Raw genomic sequence first — 24528 nt, forward strand, 5'->3', positions numbered from 1 at the left:
AAAAAAAAAAAAAAATTGAAACACAAAGCCGTGTCACACGGCGAATAAAATTTTCAGGGAAATATTTACATTTATTATAGTTCAACGTGCCAATCGTGCGCAATCATTTACACAATTTTATTCGCGTATGATGCAACGGGAAATTTCAACGTTTACGCGATTCGTATGTGTATATGTGTGTGGATAAGTAATCCGCGAATAACTACAGTGGTTTAAGTTACTCGAACATTCTAGCGTACTCTCCCGTTTCAATCTCATACATCGCAATTACGCTACCAATCCGTAAGATTTTTATTAATTTCACTATCGTCCTAATGATGACCGATAAAAATGATGCCCTGTCCGGATCGAATCGAAATTCAACCGTTTATTAAACACGTTGCGTTTCCAAAGATGGAAACGCAACGCCTAGTCGTATAAGGCCATAAAAAACGTAACTTCGGGCAAAGTACATAAGCTTGCACTAAGTGCAAGTGCACCTATCCGCGGAGATTAACTTGACGCAAGTGCAATACGCAATCCAAGATTCTCTCTCTCTCTGCTCTGCTCTGGTCGCTCGTAACGTTACAAATTATACGTGTACACATAGGTGTGCGTGTCTGTACGTATAAAATACGAGCTACGTATGATATGGTGCAACCACGTTGACCGTGGTCAGGATTGGCTCGACCGATTTATTAAGTCGTGCAAACGAGCGAACGAAAAAGTACCATCAGCCGAGCGAGTTTTATTCTCCAACGCTTGATAAACGATGTGATGATAATAACTACTGAGAGGAGCGTGCGCGTGCACGCACACCGTCAAAGGGGGACTGACGTAAATACCGAAAGAAAATCGATAGGGCATTGAGCGACAGTAATTTTATCTGTAACACGTCGTGGAATAACTACGCATTGGTGGGTGGATCGTCCTAGGTACGTTTCTTTCTTGTTAACTCGCGACGATTGTTCGCAGATCAACGCGATACAGGTTCGATAACTTCGTACGATTCAAATTTCCCTCCCAGGACGTTCGAACCGCGTGATCGGTTGTTTGTCGAGCGATTGATACAAACGAAAAGAATTTACCAGTCGATTGTACTTCACGAGCGCTCATTCTGTTTGTTTTTTTCCATATACTACCGTTTGTCGCGCGAGATGAAAGAGCAGAGGAGCGAACTTTGATACCCACACGTGTACAAGATACAAGTATAATCTACGAGCATGCGGTTTCGCGATTAAAACGAAACGAGACGTAGATCCAACGAAGAAGTAAGAAACGGTGATAGATTTGTTCACGTGTCGTTGATCTGTAACTGTTCGATAAGATCGATCTGTGTATTATTTTTGTGAAAAGAGAATCTTAAATAATTAAGAGGATCTCGCCCCCGGGGCAACGTGCCAATCGAAGTACGAACACGTTCTTCCACGGAATAAACAAATTTTCGCGCGTAACGTTTATTACCGTACGATCGCTACGTAAACACTGGGGCCTCATTAGGTTGTTAATATCTGCGTGGTCGTATGATCAATAATAAATTCACACCGCGAAACAACAGATAGCGTGTAAAAACATTTCGACCGTGAAAAAAGCCTCGATAAGCCACGAGTGAAAATTTATCACGATCGGCGTTGTATCAATCGCGCGGATTACGTAACAGCGAAACGTTTAATCAGCTGATACCGTGAGTCGCGTGATGAGCGGACAAACACGTATCAGATGTTCTTTCTAGTAATAAGTGTTCCTCGTAATTCTCACCGCTTTGATAAAGAAAGCATTCTGGTGGATCCGAATGCTTCGAGAAAACGACTGAACGTGGCGACGAGAACTATCTTTTCACTGCGCCATCTTGCTACGTACAAAACGTACATTTTGAAAAGGAATAAAATTGTTTCGATCGATTCGCTAATCGGAGATATTACTCGAAAATTAAAACTCTTTTCTCGTGTCCCTTTTTCTTTTTTTTTTTCTTTCAGAAATTATTAACACGTCGCACTGTGCTCTCTGTTTAACGTTTCGTCCCTTTTGTTCGTAAATGAAAGAAAACAACGACCGTAGATGTAAATTAAGATGTTGAATAAAATCGATATTATTCTTATTATACTATTTACTATATCGAATTTGTGTGTGTGTGTATATATATATACAGTATAGAGTTTACTTAAAGATAAATTATTTAATTTTCCAAATACTTCGTTTTCGAATAAAAGAAAGAATTATACAATAAACCGAAACGCAAGGTATGCCGCGTGCATTAATGAAATCATTTACGCTTGATACCTCTAATAAGAACTTTATAGTGTGTAAAATCGTTCGCATATATCTCTTCGTGTTCTCGATGCAACGACCGCTTCATTCAAGCTATCGTTATATGGCGTGCACTGTTCAGCGTTCCTTACACCATACCCGTAACACTTTTGGTTACCTCGTGCATTATCGCGTGTACGTCAAACGATCGAATCAACAATAGAAAGTACGTCGCTGGGTAATATTGACAGTAAGCCGTGATACGCGAGAATCATTTCTACCGCAAGAAAAGTTACGAGTCTGCCCTTCTTTTAAGAATCGAAACAGACGGGTTACGACGAAGTTGAAAGTTTCTAAACAATGGTGCATCGGTAATATTACAACGAGCTCGAATAATAGATATTTCAAAAAATATCGTTTCCTGTCTTTACCAAAGATTACCCGTAAATATTTGTAACAAGAATGAAAAGAAAATTCCATTCGGTACACACTTCTATTTATAAAATATAATATATATAGATGTGATATTTTGATGACGCAAAATGTCAAAAAATATTAATCAAGGTATAATGTAAGTAATAACACGTAGAAAAAGTGTCTCGCGCTAAAAATGGTCCATCTATAAATTTTCGTAATTATTTGAACCGAGGTGTTTGCGTTAGCACTTTCGATGGTAAAATTTGTGTGCTCGACACGCGCGATGTGCGGAAATCTCATAGACACGTTCGTTAAACCTATTCGCTGAACGCCCATAGGAGTTAACCGCACGCGGCGCGATCATCGATCGAACGTTTATAAACGTCTGCGACACCTGAGGGGTTGAAAACTAAATCGATTAATATTCGTATCGAACCGCGTGTTTTGAGCGGTTCGTGCGCAATGATAAACCAAAAGTAGCGAATTATAAAAACTATTAATTTTTCATCGTAATCGGGGAGAATATCGGGGTGAAAAAAATTAAATTCAAATAAATAATTGAAATACGCGTTCGAATGTAATCAAATGCGGGTGACGTGAATCGAAAAGCGGAACTCGGCAATATCGTATTGTAAACAGAGACCAATTTGAAAAGGTATTACACATTGTAAATAAATGTTCGACAATGATACTAAGAAATCTTGTAAAAACAAAATATGAAATTTATATTTTTGTACGTTTAACGGTTAAGTAAAAAATAAGCACAGATATAGAATTTCCATTGCAAATTTTGTTTCGTGAATGCACATCCATCTATTATAAACGGGTTTCGTTTGTACGTGTATGTAGTATTTTTGGGACACCGGTGTATCGGATAGAAGAATTTATCAATGTAAATTAAAGCGAACACTTTTCGGTGTAAACCGGGAGTATCTAAAAATAATGCCGGGATTAGTGTTGCGTTTATCGAAACAAACGGTCGAGACACTCTAGAATCGTACCAATGGATATTTGACCGGTATTGTGGATACGTGCATGGACCGCGGAACGCGTAGACGATAGATCGAAGCTCTATGCAAGTGAACGTAATGGAGCGGTGATGAGCGTATGTAAACAAGAAGTCGCGCCGAAGCGGCATGCGTCCGAGTTATTTATAGAAATCCATTATTGTGCAACAAACGGGGCTTTACGTAACGCGCATAGTATACTCCGGTCTTGTCGGTCACTCGGCCGTATACAAAGGAACTCGCTTTCCTCGTCCTTTTGTTTTGCTATTTTTTTTTTCTTTCTCTTTTTTCCCCCTCCCCTTTTTTTTGTCAGGCTCGCTCGCGTTCGTGAACAAGCCCCGGCAACTGAAAACCGCTTCGCTCCGCACCGCTCGCTACGAATGTAAACAAAAGCTACGAGACGATTCCGAGAATCGTGCACGAAAAAGAACAGAAAAAGGGGAACAGAAACGGAAAAGAAACGACGACTCCTAAATGGAGAGTACACAACTTTGCTCTTGAAGCTATAGCTTGATACTTTTTTCGCGAGCGATTTCGATCGTAACGTGACCGTGATACACACGCCGCGCCGTCGCGAGGGAAACGAAGGAAACGAGTGTACGAGAGCCGAGAGATACAAACGCCCGAGTACCGTACATGCATTCCAAACCTGTTTAGACAACTCGCGATAACATTCCGAGAAACGATTAATCGCGACTACGGGTGCCCACTCGAGCGACCGTTTACCGTCGTCATAGTCCTCGCAGAAAACCGGTATGTTTTAATCCAACCGCGATATAATTTACCGTGGAAATTCTTGTATCCGAAAATACCGAAGCATGGAATCACGATCGTGTCGCGAACAGATTCGATGGTTTTTCGCTCGCTTTTTCCGTCGTGTATATTTTTCAAACGTACGATCGTAAACAAACATATCGTTAAGCGAAAAAACATGTAGAAAGGTGAGGGGGGAAGTGGGGTTCACAGTGAAAGAAATATTGTCTACTTTTTCACGCTGGGTTTATTGCCAACTTTTTCGCTAACAGCCCACCTATAATATAATATACCGAGTAGCGTTTGTGCATACCGCTACGTGGAAATACTCGAGTCGCGTATTCACTCTTAGAAAACAATTGACCGTGATTAATTCCCGCGCAAAGCTGAGTAAAATTCTCGAAACTGAAGCATTCGTGGTGTACTGTTATTTAAACGGGCGAACGTTAAAGTGTATCTAAATGAGATCGTTTTAACCGAATAACACGTAAACGGGATAAAAATATTTGAAAATTAAACATCTTGTTCTTAATTGGCCAAATTAATCAATTCTATGTAATAACGAAAAAGTAATCTAGGTTTATTGGTAATTGAAAATAATTATCCCCTCGAAAAACCGTAAAGTGTACGTAAATTGTGAAAGCACGATACAATGAATTTTTATATAATATTAAACCGCGCGTTAAATTCTTCGACAACGATGCACGTTACGTACAATGTTACAACGAGCATTTCGAACTATTGTGAAAATGATCGAAAACGCGAACTGTCACGATAATGGAAAAATTCGATGCGCTGTGTTCGAAGGATTCGAATGTTTATCAATGGCGTTAAAAATTCGATCGAAACGTCAAATTACTGTCACTGTTGGTCGTAGAAAAAAATCGACTTATTTAGCCAAGTAAGAACAAGACGAAAAATAAAATAATATTTCGGGCATACGATCCGGATCGTATAATATTTCGTTTCAATTCGAACGGATAAGGGTTGTAAATAAAATAACCTATTTACTATTTACTACTTGAAAGGCATATTTCACTCAACATTGCTCCCGCGCCATGCTTGTTTGGGCGTGAACGCATGGTGGGCACAAGTTGAAGTCGTTTCGAAGTGCGAACTTTTCCCGACTCTCGGCAAAATCAAATAATACAACGATAAGAGAGATAAAACGGGACTAACGAAATACGTGTCGAAGTTAAACGAAAGAATATCGCGTAATTGCAACATGTGAAAGACGAAGGCTATTGTGCCGGCCGGCCAGCAAGCAAGCCGGCCGGCCGGCTTCACGACAGCTGGCTATCGAGAGACTACTAGATTTTGTTTGTATTGTGCGCACGTTTTACGTTCATGTCACGATTACCGAAGCTTGCCAATGCCACGGTAACATCGACGTCGACGGCGGTAGCGGCGACGGCAACGGCAACAGCGACGACGATGGCGAATAAAATGAGGAGGTGATGGACATTGATACACTCGCAATCGGTATGACTCGACGAGGGGGACAAACACGCCTTCCTTTGCCGATAAATTCGTGTCATCTCGCTCGCAAGAGTTCGCGAGGAAGGCGTTACACTGTGTATTTAAAGTCACAAATGACGTGGCATGGCAAACCGCTCTATACACTACAGAACGCTGACGTACACGCGATGAACGTATATGTAACTCACACGGATTTTCCGACCCGCACATGTGGCCTATGCGCGCATTTATAACGAAGCCGCTTTGAAATTTCACGTTTATCCCTGTAGCATTGATTGGTGATAAAAACTCACCCGCACAAATTAGTTTCCTGTTCCTCGGTGGCTTCGACAATTTCCTCGAGCAGAATTTGATCCTCACTACCAAACACTGACATATCTCGTTGGTCCGTAGCACTGTGAATCCCGCCGCGCGATTCCACGTCCCAGCAGCCGTCGTCGCGGCAACGAAAAAGACGACGGGCTTCTCGCACACTCCACCGAAAAACAACGCGCACACCTCACGCCCTTGCGACACGAATTCTCCGGAACTCGTAATTAATTTTTTATACCGCGGTGGCACGCACCGAGATTCGTCCACGGGACAGCCACTCCGCGCGGCGCACACACAACGCCCGAACGCGTTTTGTAATGGCGATCTTTGGCGGGAAACAGCTGAGGGCCCCCACAGCGTACCAGGAATCACTCCGCCGCCGGCTTCAGGGCCGTCACCACTTATGGTTCACCAAGAACCCCTTTTTCGTTCTCTCCTGTCCACGCGGCACCCTTCACTTGTATCGAATTTTTTCACGCGAAATTTGTCCGACTGGTAACAATTTATCTTTATTACGCACGCACTGTATATAGAACACCTTTGATCGATCGCACGCGTCCGTTCGATAAAATTGTTGCCTTTAATGTGCAAGAACACGGATCGTACGAACTCGATAACGTTCTTGAATTTTACCGTCAAAGTCGTTGCTGGCAAAATGTAATGGATGACGAGTCAAGTATCGCGTAAAACGATACGACATTTCACATTAATCGTCCGATGAACTTCGTCGTGACGCGAAAAATCGTTTTGCATATACACATTGACGAATCAATCACGTGGCGGCACATACTAAACTTTATCACCCGGAACACTGACGATTGAAATAACACTCGCGCACTATAGCGACGATAGGATGGATACAAACGAGTATACAGTTGAGCGAACGATGAACTACGTAGCGTTAATCTTTTATGTCGAGAAAACACAACGCAACAGTATCGTTCGTTGGTTCACAGATGTGAACGTGCACAAAGATTCACGGTGTTGGACGCTCGAGAACCATTTTCAAGACACTCGCGAAAAATTTAGTGAACACGGTTAGGGTGAACGCTACATCGTACTCTGCCCTGGACAACGACTCTCTTTGGACCAATCCCACACAAGCTCATCTTCAGTTTCGCGTCGAGTTTCCACGATTTTTCGTAGATAATTGCACGCAGACCATCCGTTGCCTTGTAGCGGATCACTGATACACCTAGCTGTCTCCTCGGCGAGCTATTGTTAGAAATATTTAACGCGTTAGAAGGAACTACTTTCACGTCGCGTAGGTTTACGCTAGAGGAATGGTGCGGCCGCGCGGGAAACATCTGCCAGCTGGCAAAAGCCCCGCCCATAGAATACGCCAGTCTCCCCCACTTCCCCCACCTGCGCGAGCTAAACCTACGTACACAACGTTAAGGCCATTTGTATATCCATGACCGCGCGCGCACCATGACAATCTTCTATCCTGGTCCTTCATCGAGCTCTCTGCGCAATGTTACACGATACGAAAGTTGACAATAAAAATTCGTTGCTCCCCCACACGTATGATACATCCTAAGTGGCCTGTCGTGCATATTCCTACATAGATGCGCTATGAGATGAGTAATGGAAAGATGTGTGTATACGATACAACTAAATAAAGAATTATAAGTACCATATTTCAGAATATCATAAATTGCTTATTCTCTCGGTTTCACTCTTTGAGTTGTATCTGCGTTAATACTTTGAAATAACTATACGAGCATAACTTATAGAAGAAACTATTAATTCGTGTTTGTATCGCATGCGATTCTAAACGATCTTATTGCGTTTTCTTCGTTCAGAAATCGCATAATTTTAAAAATATTCAAGTTTCGTGAATAATAAGGAAAAATTCATAATATAATAAAATAATCATAGAAAACAACAAAATCTTACGATAACGGCTGTTATTGGCTTTCAGTTACTGCTATACTTTTCCGTTTGCTCCTAAGAAACTAATAATTTTCAATAATTTAAAGTTAAATGTATCTATAACTTAGTAGTAGACCTTCTTAAATAAAAGCTCTCGACATTATTAGCATGGACATTATTAAGTAGACCTATTCGATCAAATATTCTCCGTATAATTTTTCTTATTTAAATCGATAGTCTCGAGAATCTTGCAGGCAGTGACATCTAACGGTCAACTATAGAACTTGTTAAGAGTAACGGAACGGCAACCGAAATACAAACACTCAGACGATTTAATATAAACAATGTACTTCCATCATTATTTGCAAATTTTTTACAATATATGTGAAAAACATTTATTTTCAACCATTCTCTCTTTACTTCTATAAAAGAAATATACGAGTGACGAACTTACAAATAAAAAGAGAGGAAATAGAATTGTTCTCTTCTTTTAAACTTAGCATATCGATAAATACTATTGTCGATTATCTGCGGCACGGTGTTCTGTTTATTTCGATAAAATGACAGGCTAAAAGTAATATTTGGAGACTGTATTCATAGTTATTGTACGTAATATTTCGATACATTAATAATATATTACATCGTAAAAAAATGAAAGTTGTATAATTATCGTTTAAAAGGCATAACTATGAATACGCCTTAAATGCAGTTAAATGCATTTTCATAAATGAAAATAACATTAATTTCTTTGTTCTTCGTTCATTAATTCAGAAAATGATTTTTAAACTTACGCGTTAAAATCGCAAACAAAAATATATACCTAATTTTTTTTTTACGTCTTAAACACAGCATTTAACGTGAATGGGGAACGATAAGTATGTAAATATGAAATCATGAAGTATTTTTGTTAGTGTTTTTATATAAAGGAGCTACGTAATCAGTGCTATTTAACTGATTATAGCATTTTCCTTGAGAGACAATTGCGGACATGTAATTGCTCCCGTTTCGTTTAAATTTCCACTTCGGTTGGTATGTGATTTTAATCAAATTTCTATGACTTATGCAAAGTATTGCGTAAATACACATATCGTTCAAATTTCGTCATAATAATGCATGTGCACGTCTTATATAATCATTATGAAACATAGGATTTTCAATAGAAAAAATTGTTTTAAATACGTATATTTTAAACTTATGTATTGTTTCATAGTAAAAGAATTTTAACTTTTATATTGAATTTCACACTATGTTGAATTGGACGTTAGTTCCTTTTAAATCTAAAACTCGTTCGAATAACGTAAAAATTTGTTGTAATCTGTGTTTTAATTTTCTCATTGACATTGTTTTTTTCTTTGTACTCACAGTTACGTGATCAGTGTATCTAAAACGAAACGCAAAATTTCAAAGTTTCTAACTGTAATACTATTTATAATGCCTCCCAATTTATACACACTAATGGATTAAGAAAACGTTACTACTTTTTCTTTGATCAGCAGATATAGATATACAATATTCTCAGAATCAATAAATTTCTTACATTGTTAATATGATACCGCAAGTCAATGTAACAAAAGGACACATTTTACCATAAAAAAAGCAATTAAAATTCTGGTATGATTGACGCAATAAAATGTAGTTGACTAATTAAATTTGTTGTGTCTAACGTTTTATCAACTAAGTGCTAAAAAAGATTAGGTACCAATACCAAATTAGTACCCATTGAGATTCCAAAATGTTGAATAAATAAGAAGAGTAACAATGTTACTCTATCATACTAAAAATAGTATTTAAACAGTCCAAGACAAATTAGTCTTAAACTTTGCTCGACTTGTTTGATTTACTGTAATGATTATAAAGCTAGATATAGATACAATTTCTGATATACAAATGCATCAACCACTTTCTAACAGTTACCTTTCTTGTACAATGTGGTTATATTCTCTTCATTTTTTTTTCAGAAAAATTAGCTAAACCTAATATTGTGCTAAATGCTATATTTACAAGGTTAAAAGTTGACCGTTTCATTTTTTTAATTATGTACAGATGTGTACTTGTTGGTTACAGTAGAGAGTAAATCAACAAATTTATTAAAATATGTAAAACTATTTTATTAACGCGAATTGTATCATTAAGGCAAATGTGATTAGAGCTGTGATGAATTGATACCCAAAAATTAGTTTGTACTTTAATATTCATTTTACTATATGTTTACTTTCTATTTTAATACATCTTTGTTAATTTACTCCACTAACATTTTTGTTTTAAATTACACATTTTTAATTTCTGTTTCTTTAAAAAAAATTGTTAAATATACAATAGTTATTTTTTAAACGTGGTTCATGCATCTGCAGACAATTTAGTGCAACATGAAAGCATGGATTTACAAATAATGGCGTTTTGGGGAAACAGTTAACTCAAATAACAAAATAAATTTTCATATTTATAAGAATGCATAAATGCAATAAATGTATATAAAGTTCTGTTAGCACTTCTGCACACGGTGTACATAAATGTAAATATTTCTGTAAATTCAATTTTTATTTTTTCTTCTGGGATTATTAATATCCCACAAAATCTGTGATATTACAAATTTCGATCAATTCGTTCTGGAATGTACTCACTTTTCTTGAATTTTCCAAACAATTACTTTATTACTTTTCACCACACGTATATTGCAGATCTTTAATAAAACTAACATCCACTATTAAAAAAATCTCTATTATACTAGGGAAAGAATTTATTTGCCATAGCAATTTTAAGGAAAAAAACAAACTTTCAACTATTGAAACTGTAATTCTTTACAAAGTATTATCTTTAACATTTTTGACTGCTTTAAAATACTGAGCAGATTCCAAAGTTTATTTGCAGTTGTTTATAATATTTAATTTCACACCGGAAGGAAATAATCCTTGTATTTTAAATAAATACTATTGGGTTCAGATTCGCGATAGAGTAAGTTATAAATTCTATGATAGAAAATCTTTTTCTTTAGCTCTCTCTTTTTTTATATGTATCTATATACATATACAGATATATATAGATATATGTATACATTAGTATATTAATAAAGCATATAACAAATAATGTATGTAAACCACTGCGAAATACGAATTTTGAATTACTTGCATCTATATGCCTTACCTGTAAATCCATGTTTATTTTTATGAAATGATGGAACTTATTCATGTTATTAACTACATACTAGCTTTGTTATAATAACTTTTTCAATCCTAATTTCAACCTTTCCTGAGCTGGATTCACTTTGATTTTCAATTGCTGAATAAGATCATATATTTTTAAAGAAGGCCCAACTTTAAAACCTGTCAGGTCTATTATTTGGTCCTTAGTGAGTGTCAACAAAGTTTTTCCGTCTATTTTACGTTTACTAAAATTATCGCAATACGTTGCACAATCATTAACACGAAGAAATTGTGCAACATCAAACACATTCCATTCAGATGGCACTAAATCACCAGATTCCGAACTTTTTTGTACACCATCTGCTAGCCTTGGGATGTATTTACTAGTGGCAGACGTCACCTAAACAATACAATTTAATTTAATAGCTTAAACTTTATTTTGCAAATATTTTTTGTATATAAGGTCTCAAAATTAAATGTTCTAAGAGCAATTTACTGTGTATCTTTTTGTTTTTTCTTCATTATTCGTAATAAAAGAGGACAACATTTGATACAAAAAAAAAATTGATACTAAATTAAATTTGTTTTATAAAAGGATATATTCTGAAAATAATTTGTTTGGAATAAACGATATGTCTTACATTAAACTAAACTTAAAACTTGGTTCCACATTGTTTTTAATCCGCGTAATTAAATAAGAAACATCTTCATTATTTTTACTAAAAACTTTGAAACATTTAAAATTACACAAAAACAACAAATAACACTCACATTAATATATGATGTCGCAGTTCTTTCTTTTGGCGGCGGAGGGCTTTGAATCTCGCTTTGAGTATCATTTAATGCTTGACCTTGTCCAGTAGTAGGACTAGGTAAAGTTTGATCAGGTCCAGCTGGCTCTTCTGCTGGCTCTGGTTCCCTATTTCTTTGTTCTGGTAGACTTTCCACATCACGTTCTCTTTCAATTTTTATTCCTTGAGCAGGCTCTAGTTCTCGTTCACGTTCACGAGCCATGCTAATACGTTCACTGTGCCGAGGTAGAATGTTTTTTGCGCAGGATACTTTACTGCTTTTTTTCAGTTTTCTCTTAGCTTTACGTTTAAGGCCTCTTGGTGATTTTACTAAGAAATATCATTTTGAATGTTCAATTGCACATTTTCATTCGTAATACATAATAACTACTATAATTATAAAACTTTGGAATTTAAACTTGTTATATATTTCAAAAGTAATGTTATACTACTTCTTTAAGAAAACTTTAAAAGTTAAAAAATATTGCATATTTAGCTAGGTAAGACAACAACCTTTTGTAAGAATTATTATAATGCTACTAAAATATATATACTAAAAAACTAAAAATTATACTAAAACATATAAAAGCCAAAATGAATAATACTCATTTTAAAATATAACTTAAGGTATATAAAAACATATTTACCAGTAGGACTAGTGTTTTTACTGAGTACACGGGGCCCTTCTAATTTATGATCCACCAGATCACACCACCCAACTGGATAAATGTCAGGACTCTGACAATCTAGCCACTGATCATATTCATCTTCCCAACCATCAAAGTGTACTCTTAATAACCTTCCAATCACCCTGGTAATAGTAGCAACACAAACTAATCTAGGATCCATTAAATCAGCAGCTTCAAGCCTCATTCCCTCAATGAATCCATGTTGAGGTATCTCCTACAATGTAACTTATTGTTTATTTAATAGTAATTAATAAATGTAAAAATAATAATTGTGAAAAGTAACAAAGAAAGCAGGATCCATAACATGTATACCTTAGAAAATGTTATACTTAATGTTATAAATGTATAACTCTAGCAAGATATAAACATGTTGAAATATAAACTTGTCACACATTTTCTTCAATTTTTTAATACTCTCATTTTAATAGTATTCGATTATATAAAAAGTTTCAATAATTACCCTGTTAAATAATTGCACGGGAGCAGGTATAGTATTTGTCTCCATTAAATATGTATCCCATGTAAATGTAGTAGGATCATATTCCTTTGGTGGTGTAAGCGGTAAACCGTGTTGGGAACAAAATCCAATTGGAAAAATACAAGGTGAACATGAATGATAGCAAAACCAATCAGCACCACTTGCATCCTCATCATAGCTATCTATACGAATCATAATATAATCTTCTTTCAGAACTTGCATAACCGTTGCTGCACATATAGCAGAAAGATTAAGTGGATCAATGGCTTCTATCTTCATTCCTTCTCGAAATGTGTAACCAAGGTGCAAGTGATGGTTCTTTGGCACATAAAAAAGATCTTCAGTTGAATCATCTTCGCATAATTTTGATTTCGACACACGTTCTAAATATTCGGGATATGCATCCAATGTCTGCCCTACCCTCTTGGCCCAGCCAACAGGATGTATTAGAGGAGAGTCTTCATGGCACCAAAAGCCATTATCTTCGGGTGGCGAGTCATAGTATCTTACATGTAAACGTTTGCCAACAATTTTTTGTATTGTTGCTACTTTTACCTGCGAGATTCTATTTTTATCTACTACTTCCAAATGAAGTCCACATCTGAAACGCGACTTCATACTATCATTAACTTTATTATAAAAATTAGTTGGCAGTGTCCTTGCACCCGTTAATCGTTTCATTAAAAAATCCTTCCAGTCTTTGTATTTGTTAGCAATTGCTGTAACAAATTGTTACAATTATTACAGATTTTGTACAAATAAAAGTAAATGTCCCAAAGGAATATCTTCTTAATAATGTACCAATAAAGTGCACTTACTGTTAGGTGGAATGAGAGGTTTACCAATAGTTGCACACCAACCTACAGGATGTATATCATTGGAACACAAAGATACCCAAAAATCTTTATCAGCATTGAGTCCGAAACCTTCGTACCTTAATAATGCTCTATACCCAGATATACGTAACACAGTAGCAACCCAAAAAGAATCTGGGAAAGCTTCACATACTTCATCACAATCTGTATTCTCTACTTCAACTTTCATACCAACTGTTATATTATCCCATATTTCTGATATAGGTGCCTAAAAAATACAAATTTAATTAAAGATTAGACAGAATTCCAAATATGATAACCAGAATGTTACACATTAAAATTCGAATCATATAATATTCTTATTTTAGTTTTATTGAAAACTAACGTGTTTAAAGCAAGATACTGGGGCAGCACAAAATCCAGGTTCCACTAACTGTGGGGTCCAGTCATAAGAACCTGCCATTTCAGCAGTTCGCTTTCTTCTTACAGGTAAATCCTCTGGCATCACTGGTTCAGATATAACTTTTTCTTTTTCTAATTCCGTAGATTCCTTTGCATCTGTTTCTTCCTTCACTAAGGCCTAATAAATTTTAAGATATTATACCTTGTTTTAGAATATGTTTCTCAATCAATTTAGATTTACAGAATATAGTTCTCACTCAACTTACATTTTTCATTACTTTCGATTCATTTGGAGAAGTTGGATTTACAGATGTAGGTGCTTCTACAGAATGAGATGGACTATATGTGGAATCTGCAGTAGGAGCAGTATGTTCTGAAGATCGTGCACAAGCTCTACTGCAAAATCTGCGTTCCTTTGTGTAAAATGCATGTTTTACACCAATAGCACCACATTTTTCACAAACAGCTGTTAGATATAAAAGTATCTTGCAGTTGTACAAGTATAACTATATATATAATTTATATTTTCATTTTTAATATATTTTAAATTCTATATCCTACCTATACCATCCTTACGAATAGGAATAAAATTTAAATCTGTATGTGGTTGATATGCAATTGGTGTTTTTAAAACAAGTCCAGGATGTTTTATAGGTTTTATTTTCCTATTACGATTGTCCTGAGTAGTTTGTGTTGCTGCATTGTTTACAACTTGCTCCCGTTCTTCGTCACCCATGTAATCTTCTAATGTTAAATATTCAGTCATTTCTTGTCTTTCCGACTGTGAATCATATTCCTGAGTAGAAAACAATAATAGTAAATAACAAATGAGAAATAAAATATAAATATAATAATGAAATTGCTTATATAAATTTAATCTAACAATAAAAGTAGTTTTTAGAATATTTAAAAACATTTAACTCACTTGTTGTATTTCTTGTGCATCAGCAGCTTCCATAGCTTCATCGGGTTCTGAACACTCATTAGGATATTGAGGTGGTAGGTACCGAACCATAGTTGTTGGTGCGATTTGATGATTCCTAATGTCTTCGTACGGATTTGAACCATGAGAGAAAAATGGACTTTCCGCTTGACGAGGATCCAACATAAGTTCATGAGTAGGTTCTCCATGTACCATCATATCTCCCATCCATACCATCCCTAGTTCCGGTAATCCAGGGATGGAGGCATACACTGAATTCATACAAATATCCATTCCTATATTCACATAATGATTGAAATATTACTTTTAGACAAATTATGTGTATTAATATTTTGTAGCTTCAAATAATGAAATGTTGCAATTGAAATAGCAATTTCGTAGTATAATACTAATAATAATTTTATATAAATAAATTGATTTTAATAAGATTAAGACACTTGCTATTTATACGAGAGTATCCCTCGTACATGCAGGAAATTTTATTTCACAAAATATGCATATCGCGACGTATAAGACACACGCGACTTTTGATATCGATGCTATTGTATTTGAATACTATTCTCTATCGTATAAAGTCTAAAAAAAACTCAATATGATTTATTTCTCAAAGCGACGCCTAAGCTTTGAAAATCAACATTTATTCAACCTTTTCCACTGGGAAACATATTTCAAGAGATGTTGCTCTTTGAAGATACACCATATCCTGTGTAAAGTATTCAATTCCAAGATCATAAATTACGATGTAATTTAACGCGCGAAGATATCACATAGCGTAGGAAAACAAGTACGAACCATTAGAAGCTTGCATGTCCATGACAAAGCAGGACCTGGAAACTCCTGTATATTCAAGTGGTGTACAAATTGCTACGCCATCTGATATGAATCATTATCATTACACAGAATCGGCGGTACAAACGAAATTTTATTTCGGATCTATTATTATTTTATACAGCAAAGATAATGACATACAGATCATAAAAATATTTAACTGACTGTTAAACCTTTTATATTTCAGAAATGTAATTGATATAGTATTTAAATCGTTTAAAATGTAAAGAATTAAAAGACAATTAATAACCGTGTATTTCAGAAGTTTTAATTACTTGAAACAAATTTAATACATATTGAGTATGTCTTAAAATTTAATAATATTTGTTTTCAAAATAAAATTCAAAATGACTGTCATTTGTTCAAAATAAAGTTAAAGGGGGAGGTAATATAAACATGTAATCACGTGATCCGACTCTTATTGGTCCGTTGTGACGACATAATGCTTTGACCACAGGCATACAGAGTTACATATGAGGTATAGGAGAAACCAAAAATTTTACAAAAGTTAGGGCACAGACGAAACACAGAATAGATGTTGTAGGCAATGTCTGTTCGTATCATATGAATTAAGGAGCTGATGAACTTCTTTATTACTTTTGTATTACTTCCAACATTCTCTAAATACGGCGAGAATTAATTATTTTTAAAGGAACAAGAATCACTATGTTATTGTTAAAATAATAAATACTTTCATTCAAATAAATTTTTCTTCAGATATGCCTTTTATTTGTTACAGATCAAACTGAGAGTAACGAGTAATGCTTATACATATAAATTATTCGAATAGAACTTAAAATTATTTAATCAAAAGAAATTAGAACAGTTGATAAAACACCTAACCAGGCATTCCTGAGAAGAAAAGTTTGAAAATCTCGAGTGTACATTTCGTGGTCCGTGCCTCCTTTATCAAGGACTTTTAAGTATATTTATGTTTCGATGTAACTTTGTTTAGATTCGTTACAAAATGACGGACGATAACATCGCATCCAATACGAGATCTTTAGTTTAATCTTAGCCTAAGTTAGTTTCAATGCTACCATGTATTCCTTACCGATGACTTGAAGTCCCGTGGCAGGAATGCGAAAAAAGTGGAAGGGGTACACATATTCTCGCGCACACATTCAATTCTAGTCCTCTATTCGTCGCGGCAGTTACAGACACATGTGAACTGAGTGACGAAGAAGATAGCGAAATAGAGAGAGATAATGAGAAGCAAAATAGAATGAAAATCTATGCTTACTACTATGACAGAGACCGTGTCTAAGGCTCAGAATGTGCGGCTCGTGTGGGGATGGGCGGTCCGATCCCTCTTTGCCCCTATGCCGTCCCGCGAGACTTCAAGTCAGCAGTAAGGAATACGAATCTTTATACTATGCTAAGCAATTATTGGATAAGTAAATAACTTCTTTTTGCTCACTCACTCGTTCCTCACTAAGTTCATCACTGTTTGATGTATAAGCAAGTGACCTGTCGCGTAGCTGGTCCAAACAATCAGTTTTTGTCCTCTGGTGAGTCTAATACAAGAGAAAGAGGTTTCTGCCGCAGAGAGATACTCAGTAATGCACACTTGTTTGCGGAAACCGCCGACTCAAAAAGATCCTCTCTGTTATCAGATGTCTTAAATCATATTCATGCTTGCGTGGCTCGTGGTGGGATGCGGGACGAAATGGAACACCTGTTTCGGTGGTACGGATCATTTTTCTCTTCGGTCGAACTCACTAAAAGGAAATAGGATTGACGCCAGAGCCAACTACACGGTTTGCGACAAATCTTTCCCAATTTTACTTAATTTTCTTTGATAAAGTAATTATTTAACAGAATTACTCGGTTTAAAAATCTCAATTCTAAAAATAATCCATGAAGAGAATGATGAATGGAACTTTAATTCCATCTACATATCTCCTTTCAAGTTTCTGCTCGTAGAAATTTCCGTGTGGTGAAACCTAGTAATCGGTATTACTCGAGACGAAGATTGTTCGAAGGGTAGCTGTAACTTTGAAAATATTCTTAGTCTCGTGTTACTAAAGTGCTTCAAGTTTCATCTGTGAGAATGAATGTACCTTATGTAAATATGTTTTACAATGTCTTCTTTTTCTTAATTAAGAAAAAAACTTTGCACCAGTGCTGATCCATAAAACAAAGAACACAAATAGTAACTTATTACACATCGTACTTAATACTGTTGGGACATTCATACAATCTACCCTATCTCATATGTATGGATATTTTTTCACATCATTTCAAGCATAACTTATACCAACCCAAACAGATAGATTTAATAGAACCAAAAACCGTGTACAAAACGGCTATTTTACGTTCGTTACCTTTATCGACTTCGATGGTTTAGTTGAATATAGTTCCTATAGTCACTATTTTTAAATGAAGAGGTCGCTCCAGAACCACTGATATTTTACGAGTCAGTATTTCAAATGTATCGCTACGGCAAATAATTTTTTGTTGCGAGTAATATCGATTACCAGACCTCACCATAAGGAGGAGATGTTATGGACGGAGATACGAAGAAAAATAGATGGAATTAAAGTTCCATCAATCTCTCGTCATTTTTTATTTTAAATCATAAATATCACCGAGAACATAACGTTAAAAAAGTACCTTGAGATCTAATCTTTAAGATATAAAAAAACATTAGCATAGAACAGATAATAGTAGAATATATAATGGAAATATATAATTGTAAAATGATATTTATGTGTTTTCATTTTACAACGTTTTTATTTCAAATATTTTCGACTACCGTATATACTAACAATGTTAGTCGAGATACTAGGTCAAAGACATTTAATCTTCAAAAATAAAAATTCTAATTGAGAGTGCAATCCACTCTAAGTGGAGTTGCATTTTCTCCTATTCACTGCTTAATTAGAAACTCGATAATTTGAACTTATCCGCGCTTTTCTCCTATTGTTTACTCAATACCGTTTAATATGTATCGATCTAAATCTGTATTAAATTATAACTCTGTGCCAATACTTCAAATTCGAATACATCTATATTCATTATTTATAAATATAAATAATTCCGGTTATTCGAACGTTTCGAGTAATAGATAAAGATAGAATACTTTATTTAATTTTTATGGAGATAATGCATAATTGTGCTATAAGCTATGCCGTGTTTTTCTTTCCTCCATTAATTGACACTTTTTGTACCACTATCTTGTCGAAGATAACTGGACGACAAAAAATAAGAGTGAAAGTGAATAGAGCATGGGAGACAGAATGAAAATGCACTGTGAAGATGAGGACAAGTATTTTATGTTTATTAACTTCACTGATTTCGGTAGTTCAACTGAATACAGTTCTCCAAATTACCGTTCTTAAAAGAATGGTTTGTTCAAAAAGTACTGATATTTTATGAGGTTGGTATTTCAGATTGTGTGAGACCTGTCTTGACTTGTAATCAATACAAAAAACAAATTCATAACTAATTTTTTTTTAAATAAATTTCTGTTTTTCAATGAAATAGTAATTTTTTGCAAGTTACATTTTCAATTACTCAACTTTATGAGGAAAGAAATGTAGTCAAACAAAGTTGTTTTTGTTATTAATACGTATTTGATATTTTTGTAGAGTAGTAATACTATTATTTTGTTAATTAATTAAAAGTAGAAATTATTTACTATTCCCAAGTAGTTCAAACTTTGTATCAACAGCATCAAAATTGTGAATAATCCTTTAGTATAAGATTTGTTTAATATTTTTATAATTTTGAAAAGTATCTAACTTATTATTCTATCTACTATATTTATGTATTCACATGACTTGCAAAATCATAAGAGATTGTTATTGAACTTTGGATACTTTATAAGTATTATTTATTGCGAGCACAGCATTTAATTTTTATAAGAGTAATATTTCATTTTTTTAACACTTACTATTGATTTTATTATACGAACAATGTATTAATTCAAATAGTTTTATTTCTGCAGAAAACATATATTAGTGAAGTGATTATTATACAAATAAATAAAAATATCATGAATCAAGTCACAAGACAATCAACAGAAGTAAAATTACCTGTACCATGGGGATATATTGCAGCAAAAATTTATGGATCTCCAGGACAAACTAATATATTAGTGGTTCATGGTATGTTAGACAATGCTGGATCATTTGATAGATTGATAGAACTTCTTCCAGAACAATACCACTATGTAAGCATAGATTTACCAGGACATGGACTTTCAACCCCATTTCCTTCTGGAGTACCATTACAATTTTTTGACTATGTGTATTCAATATCATTCGTTCTGGATGCCTTAAAATGGAAAACTTGTGTCTATATGGGACATAGCTTTGGTGCTCAAATAGGAACATATTTCAGTATTTTATATCCTGGAAGGCTTCAAAAAATTGTAGCCATAGATGGATTTATACCCTTACCAATTGAAAACCTTGTATCTTATATTCAAACAACATATGACTTAGATTCTTATAATAAAAACTCATCAAAACACTATACTAAAGATGAAATAATATACGCTTTGATGTTTAGGAGACACAACGCGCTAAACACAGCTGCTGCAGAAGCTCTATTTAAGCGTGCAGTTTCAAAAGTTGACAATCTGTATAAGTACAATCGTGACCCTAGATTAAGATATTTTGTAAAACCACTTTTTACTAAACAGCAACATATAATGTGTATGAGGAAATTTTCAACACCAATTTTGATAATCATGGCAGACACTGGTAACAGAAAACGCGCACTTTTTAACTTGGTAAATGAAATGACAGCAGTCTTTAGTGATAAGAGTAAGTTTTATGCAGTTATTATAAAAGGAAACCATGATGTACATAATAACTATCCTGAAAAGGTAGCACCACATGTATGTAAGTTTTTAGATAATAATATAAAGAGTAAATTATAACATTTTATTTTTTAAAAATAACAATTTTTGGAAATACACAGTAATTCATTTAATATTAAATTAATTTCTTTACCAATAAAACTTATTATTTATGTAATTTCTATATATATATATATTTATATATGTAAAATATGTTAAACAAATGTACACTTAGAATGGATTATAAATAATTATATGAATTATAAAGATATTGGCGATATCACTTGACTTTTATACGTATTACGCCTTCAGCCTGCTGAACTTTTATACACACTTCATTACCTTGTAAGATAACATTTTTCAACTCATCTTCCAATAGTATCGCTATATGATTCATAAACGAACCATTTCTTCTTGTGTCATAATTGTGGTTTAATGTTAATCTGATTTTGTACCAACAAATCAATGTATTTGGCAATGGTTTGTTATTAGTTGCATTAATTTTCCCAAAGTTAACCACACGTTCAGCAACTTCACTTTCTTTCATCTCTATTACTATAATTTCATCAGATAAAGGTTCGTGTATGTATAAACTTGAATTTAAGTCAAAAATTTGATTTATCTGTAATACAATAAATGGCATCACAGAAATTTATAAAGTATCGTTGTTATTAAGATAACACTTCTTATTTTACCTTAAATTCATTAATATGTTGTGCTATTCCATAAGAGTTTGTATTACTAAAAGTATTCTGTACATTTTGATAGTTATCCGATTTCTGTAAAAAAATACATAATTTGGTTCTGTTATTATTCTCCATATTTTTAACTTTATAATTTATAATATTTATCAAATTTATTTAAGTACATATTCATAGAAATACACCTTTTCGGAACTTGGTGTATTAAATACAAGTGCAGACATTCCTTGCAAATTTTCATCTTTAACATAAACCATATTTGGCAAATCTTCGGAATACACAAGTTGACCAATAAGGAATATTTGTTCAGGTAACAAAATGCCATTTGGTTTAAGTAAACATCTGCAAAATACATTACAAGATTCGTAAAAATTTATCAAGATTACAATTAGTAGTACAATTATAGTACAATTATAAAATTATAAGTACAAATTATAAAATTAAACTACAGACCAAGTACATCTTAAATATTTTTACCTAAAAAATTCGTGGTTGTGTTCTTGACCACAATCTTTCAATTCTCCTTTAATATCAAAATCATGAACGAATATAGTATCTAAAGAATCTTTAATATGACTATACTTTGATACAATACATAATTTGTCTTTGAAATCATTTTGTTCTGCTATTTGTTCCATGAAAAGACGTAGCTCTGTGTTTTCAGTTTTATAATATAAAATTTTACTACATTTATTCTCCTTCAGTAGCATTAACCCATAAATTGGAAAAGGAGAAGTATCCAAAATACTATTTAATTCTTTATTAATTAGTGATTTACTAACTTCTGTAAGTAACTTTATGTATTCAAAGTCATTTAAAAATATTATGACTTCTTTTGGTAAGCGATATAAAAATTGTTGATTACTGTAATCATTAAATTTAGCACTGTTTGATGTATATGAACATTTCAATTTTCTTTTCAATATTTCTCCCTTAATTATTAACATGTCTCCTTGCTCAAATAATTTTGGTATTGCTGGGAAAATAGCAGTCTGCCAACATGATTTTTGTTCCGAGGTATCTATCGTTGTGTCTTCGTCCAGATTCAACTTAAACCAAGTCACTAAACCATCTACAGTACCATTGTGTTTACATTTTACATTTATCATACTCTTTACCCCATCCACATTGAATTGTTGCAAATCTGATAAATCATTAAAATTGACAGTGAGAAGAATTTTAGGTTCTGTTATGTAAGTAACTTTCACATTTTTTAAATTTTCTGTGTCATAATATTCATCATCCGATAATATAGATATATTATCAAATTTTAAAGGACAGGATTGTTTCACTTTCTCAAATACTACGGATGATCTATATCTTATATATTCACACTCAACTGCAGCTACATAAAGCGTAGCACTCATAGGTATCACTGTACCATTTTTATCTAAGATATTCGTATGGACGCTTATCATGGATGATACCACATGTTCTCCAAATAGTCCAGCATCAAAAGTTTCCGTTACAATTAATTTCACTCTGTAAAAAATGTGTTTTTAATGAAAATCAAATATATTCGTATCTCAAATAAAACTAATTAGTATCGTATTATATTATTATTAAAAAACAAAGGACAGACCTTTCTGTAATGTCAGTAGGTATTGAAAGGTCTATGGAAAACTTAGGTAATAATATTATGTTTTTAGCATCGTTAGTTTCAAATACTTTCTCAGCAATTTTTATCATTACTTTTGAACATTCGCACGCATAAATTTTCTTAGCACCTGCATTCTGTGCATATAAACTTAATAACCCTGTACCAGTTCCTATGTCCAACACAGTATCGTATCCTTGAGAAATTCTCTTTCGTATAGCATTTTCAAAAGCATTATTTCGTTGTTTGTCATTCAACATTGGAAAGTGCCACCTATCTACAGCCATACTAAATGCATTTTGTAAGTTTCTTTCTGCAGGCAGAAAATTGGGATTCGCTTGCAGGGCTCTTTTTAAATATTTTATTGCCTTTATTGGATCATTATTCCTTTAACAACATATTTTTTATCCTCATTATATGGAATTTTAGCGGTCATGATATCTGTCATGTTAAAAAATCAATTTTAAATTGACTAGTTGTAATTTTAACTAAGCGATGAATTCAAATTACCTTAAATGATGAGCTGCAAAATTATTTAACATACGGGGATTGTTCGGATAAATATCCAAAGAACGTGTATAACATAAAACAACATCGGCAAATCTGTCTTCACATGCAAGCTGCATTCCCCATTGACCTAAGAAACAGGTATTCTTAAACCTTTGCATTGGGAATTATAGGACCGTATAATATTCACAAAACTAACGTACAAAGTACATCGACAAAAGCTTCTTCAATATCGGATCTCTTTGCTGGACATAATTCTGCTACAACTGTATAATATGCATATGCCTTCCCTACATTTCCAGTTCTGTCATGATCATAAGCTTTTTGCAACGATTTTACAACTATTTCGTTTACTTCCTTTTGCATTCTTAACAAAATATGGGATTTCCCTTGATTCGTATTTATCACGAAACTGCATACCCCTTGCTACTGTCTGAAATTGAATTGTTAAGACCGAAACTTGTCTTTCATTAACTAAAAATTCCACGCAACGTACATCAACCGAACAAAAAAATCAATTTAACTTTAGAAATACGATGATAAATTTGATACTGAACGGGTTTTCAACCTTTAAGAATTGTTAACAATTTTTTATGCATTCGAAACGTAACATTTCCGAGCTAGGTTTATCGCGCTTTAATATCAATCCAACGGAAAATCTTAGAACGCCATCTACCTATATACTGTTATTAAGGGCGATTTATATTGTCACGAAGGGTAAAGATACGTAGATTTACTACTTTACGCGACTTTATGAT

The 24528-nt window shown here is 34.1% G+C and overlaps 5 protein-coding genes across 15 annotated transcripts in view; 2 read left to right on the forward strand and 3 right to left on the reverse strand.

The window, feature by feature from the left end:
* Crp (transcription factor cropped) overlaps positions 1-7484 on the reverse strand; it is a 254909-nt gene extending 247425 nt beyond the window's left edge. The window contains exon 1 of the mRNA XM_076325903.1: positions 6176-7484. Coding sequence (XP_076182018.1) covers positions 6176-6258 — 83 coding nt within the window. The 5' untranslated portion in view covers positions 6259-7484. The remainder of the gene's footprint in view (positions 1-6175) is intronic.
* Positions 7485-8392: 908 nt separating this feature from the next.
* LOC143153793 (polycomb protein Sfmbt) lies at positions 8393-18476 on the reverse strand. 6 transcript variants are annotated; one of them, XM_076325354.1, is made up of 11 exons: positions 18219-18476; positions 17580-18151; positions 15310-15578; positions 14946-15180; positions 14651-14850; positions 14368-14562; positions 13986-14250; positions 13150-13886; positions 12648-12903; positions 11981-12330; positions 8393-11609 (listed from the first exon to the last, which is right to left on the reverse strand). In XM_076325354.1, coding segments are annotated over exons 2-11 (2838 nt in total). In that variant the 5' UTR covers positions 17581-18151; positions 18219-18476; the 3' UTR covers positions 8393-11279. The 6 variants fall into 6 exon arrangements, with proteins under 6 accessions (XP_076181469.1, XP_076181463.1, XP_076181466.1 ...); XM_076325348.1 differs by having other exon boundaries at positions 17210-18151; XM_076325351.1 differs by lacking the exons at positions 17580-18151; positions 18219-18476 and adding an exon at positions 16120-16151.
* Positions 17139-19537, forward strand: LOC143153796 (uncharacterized). Of its 3 annotated transcripts, none has more exons than XR_012993925.1 (3): positions 17139-17506; positions 17595-17961; positions 19345-19537. XR_012993925.1 is itself a non-coding variant. In XM_076325361.1 (3 exons), exons 1-2 carry the CDS (start codon positions 17431-17433, stop codon positions 17888-17890), a joined length of 372 nt encoding a protein of 123 aa, XP_076181476.1. In that variant the 5' UTR covers positions 17139-17430; the 3' UTR covers positions 17891-17915; positions 19345-19537. The 3 variants fall into 3 exon arrangements, 2 of the variants coding, with proteins under 2 accessions (XP_076181476.1, XP_076181477.1); XM_076325361.1 differs by having other exon boundaries at positions 17595-17915; XM_076325362.1 differs by having other exon boundaries at positions 17595-17666; positions 17772-19537.
* LOC143153795 (serine hydrolase-like protein 2) lies at positions 19376-21234 on the forward strand. 2 transcript variants are annotated; one of them, XM_076325359.1, is made up of 2 exons: positions 19376-19537; positions 20108-21234. In XM_076325359.1, the coding sequence occupies exon 2, from the start codon at positions 20156-20158 to the stop codon at positions 21044-21046; it is 891 nt and encodes a 296-aa protein (XP_076181474.1). In that variant the 5' UTR covers positions 19376-19537; positions 20108-20155; the 3' UTR covers positions 21047-21234. The 2 variants fall into 2 exon arrangements, with proteins under 2 accessions (XP_076181474.1, XP_076181475.1); XM_076325360.1 differs by lacking the exon at positions 19376-19537 and adding an exon at positions 19872-20026.
* Positions 21036-24423, reverse strand: LOC143153794 (protein arginine N-methyltransferase 9). 3 transcript variants are annotated; one of them, XM_076325356.1, is made up of 8 exons: positions 24339-24422; positions 23974-24203; positions 23774-23900; positions 23249-23650; positions 22144-23148; positions 21834-22008; positions 21661-21744; positions 21036-21587 (listed from the first exon to the last, which is right to left on the reverse strand). In XM_076325356.1, exons 2-8 carry the CDS (start codon positions 24134-24136, stop codon positions 21246-21248), a joined length of 2298 nt encoding a protein of 765 aa, XP_076181471.1. In that variant the 5' UTR covers positions 24137-24203; positions 24339-24422; the 3' UTR covers positions 21036-21245. The 3 variants fall into 3 exon arrangements, with proteins under 3 accessions (XP_076181471.1, XP_076181470.1, XP_076181472.1); XM_076325355.1 differs by having other exon boundaries at positions 24267-24417; XM_076325357.1 differs by having other exon boundaries at positions 21037-21587; positions 21852-22008; positions 23974-24423.
* Positions 24424-24528: the final 105 nt, after the last annotated feature.

The sequence above is a fragment of the Ptiloglossa arizonensis genome, chromosome 13 (assembly GCF_051014685.1).
Source record: "Ptiloglossa arizonensis isolate GNS036 chromosome 13, iyPtiAriz1_principal, whole genome shotgun sequence".
NCBI lineage: Eukaryota > Metazoa > Arthropoda > Insecta > Hymenoptera > Colletidae > Ptiloglossa > Ptiloglossa arizonensis.

Bases quoted from the DNA above. Each gene is read 5' to 3' on its own strand.
- LOC143153796 (XM_076325361.1), top strand. From the start codon at position 17,431: ATGTGCGGCTCGTGTGGGGATGGGCGGTCCGATCCCTCTTTGCCCCTA. The intron at 17,507-17,594 runs GTAAGGAATACG...TTCCTCACTAAG, and splicing joins CGCGAGACTTCAAGTCAGCA to TTCATCACTGTTTGATGTAT.
- LOC143153795 (XM_076325359.1), top strand. From the start codon at position 20,156: ATGAATCAAGTCACAAGACAATCAACAGAAGTAAAATTACCTGTACCA.
- LOC143153794 (XM_076325356.1), bottom strand. From the start codon at position 24,136: ATGCAAAAGGAAGTAAACGAAATAGTTGTAAAATCGTTGCAAAAAGCT. The intron at 22,009-22,143 runs GTAAAAATATTT...TGTATTTTGCAG, and splicing joins CACAACCACGAATTTTTTAG to ATGTTTACTTAAACCAAATG. The intron at 21,588-21,660 runs GTAAAATAAGAA...ATTGTATTACAG, and splicing joins AACATATTAATGAATTTAAG to ATAAATCAAATTTTTGACTT.
- LOC143153793 (XM_076325348.1), bottom strand. From the start codon at position 17,279: ATGTGTGCGCGAGAATATGTGTACCCCTTCCACTTTTTTCGCATTCCT. The intron at 15,579-17,209 runs GTAAGGAATACA...GTATGAATTCAG, and splicing joins CACGGGACTTCAAGTCATCG to TGTATGCCTCCATCCCTGGA. The intron at 13,887-13,985 runs GTAAGTGCACTT...AATTTGTTACAG, and splicing joins ACCTCTCATTCCACCTAACA to CAATTGCTAACAAATACAAA.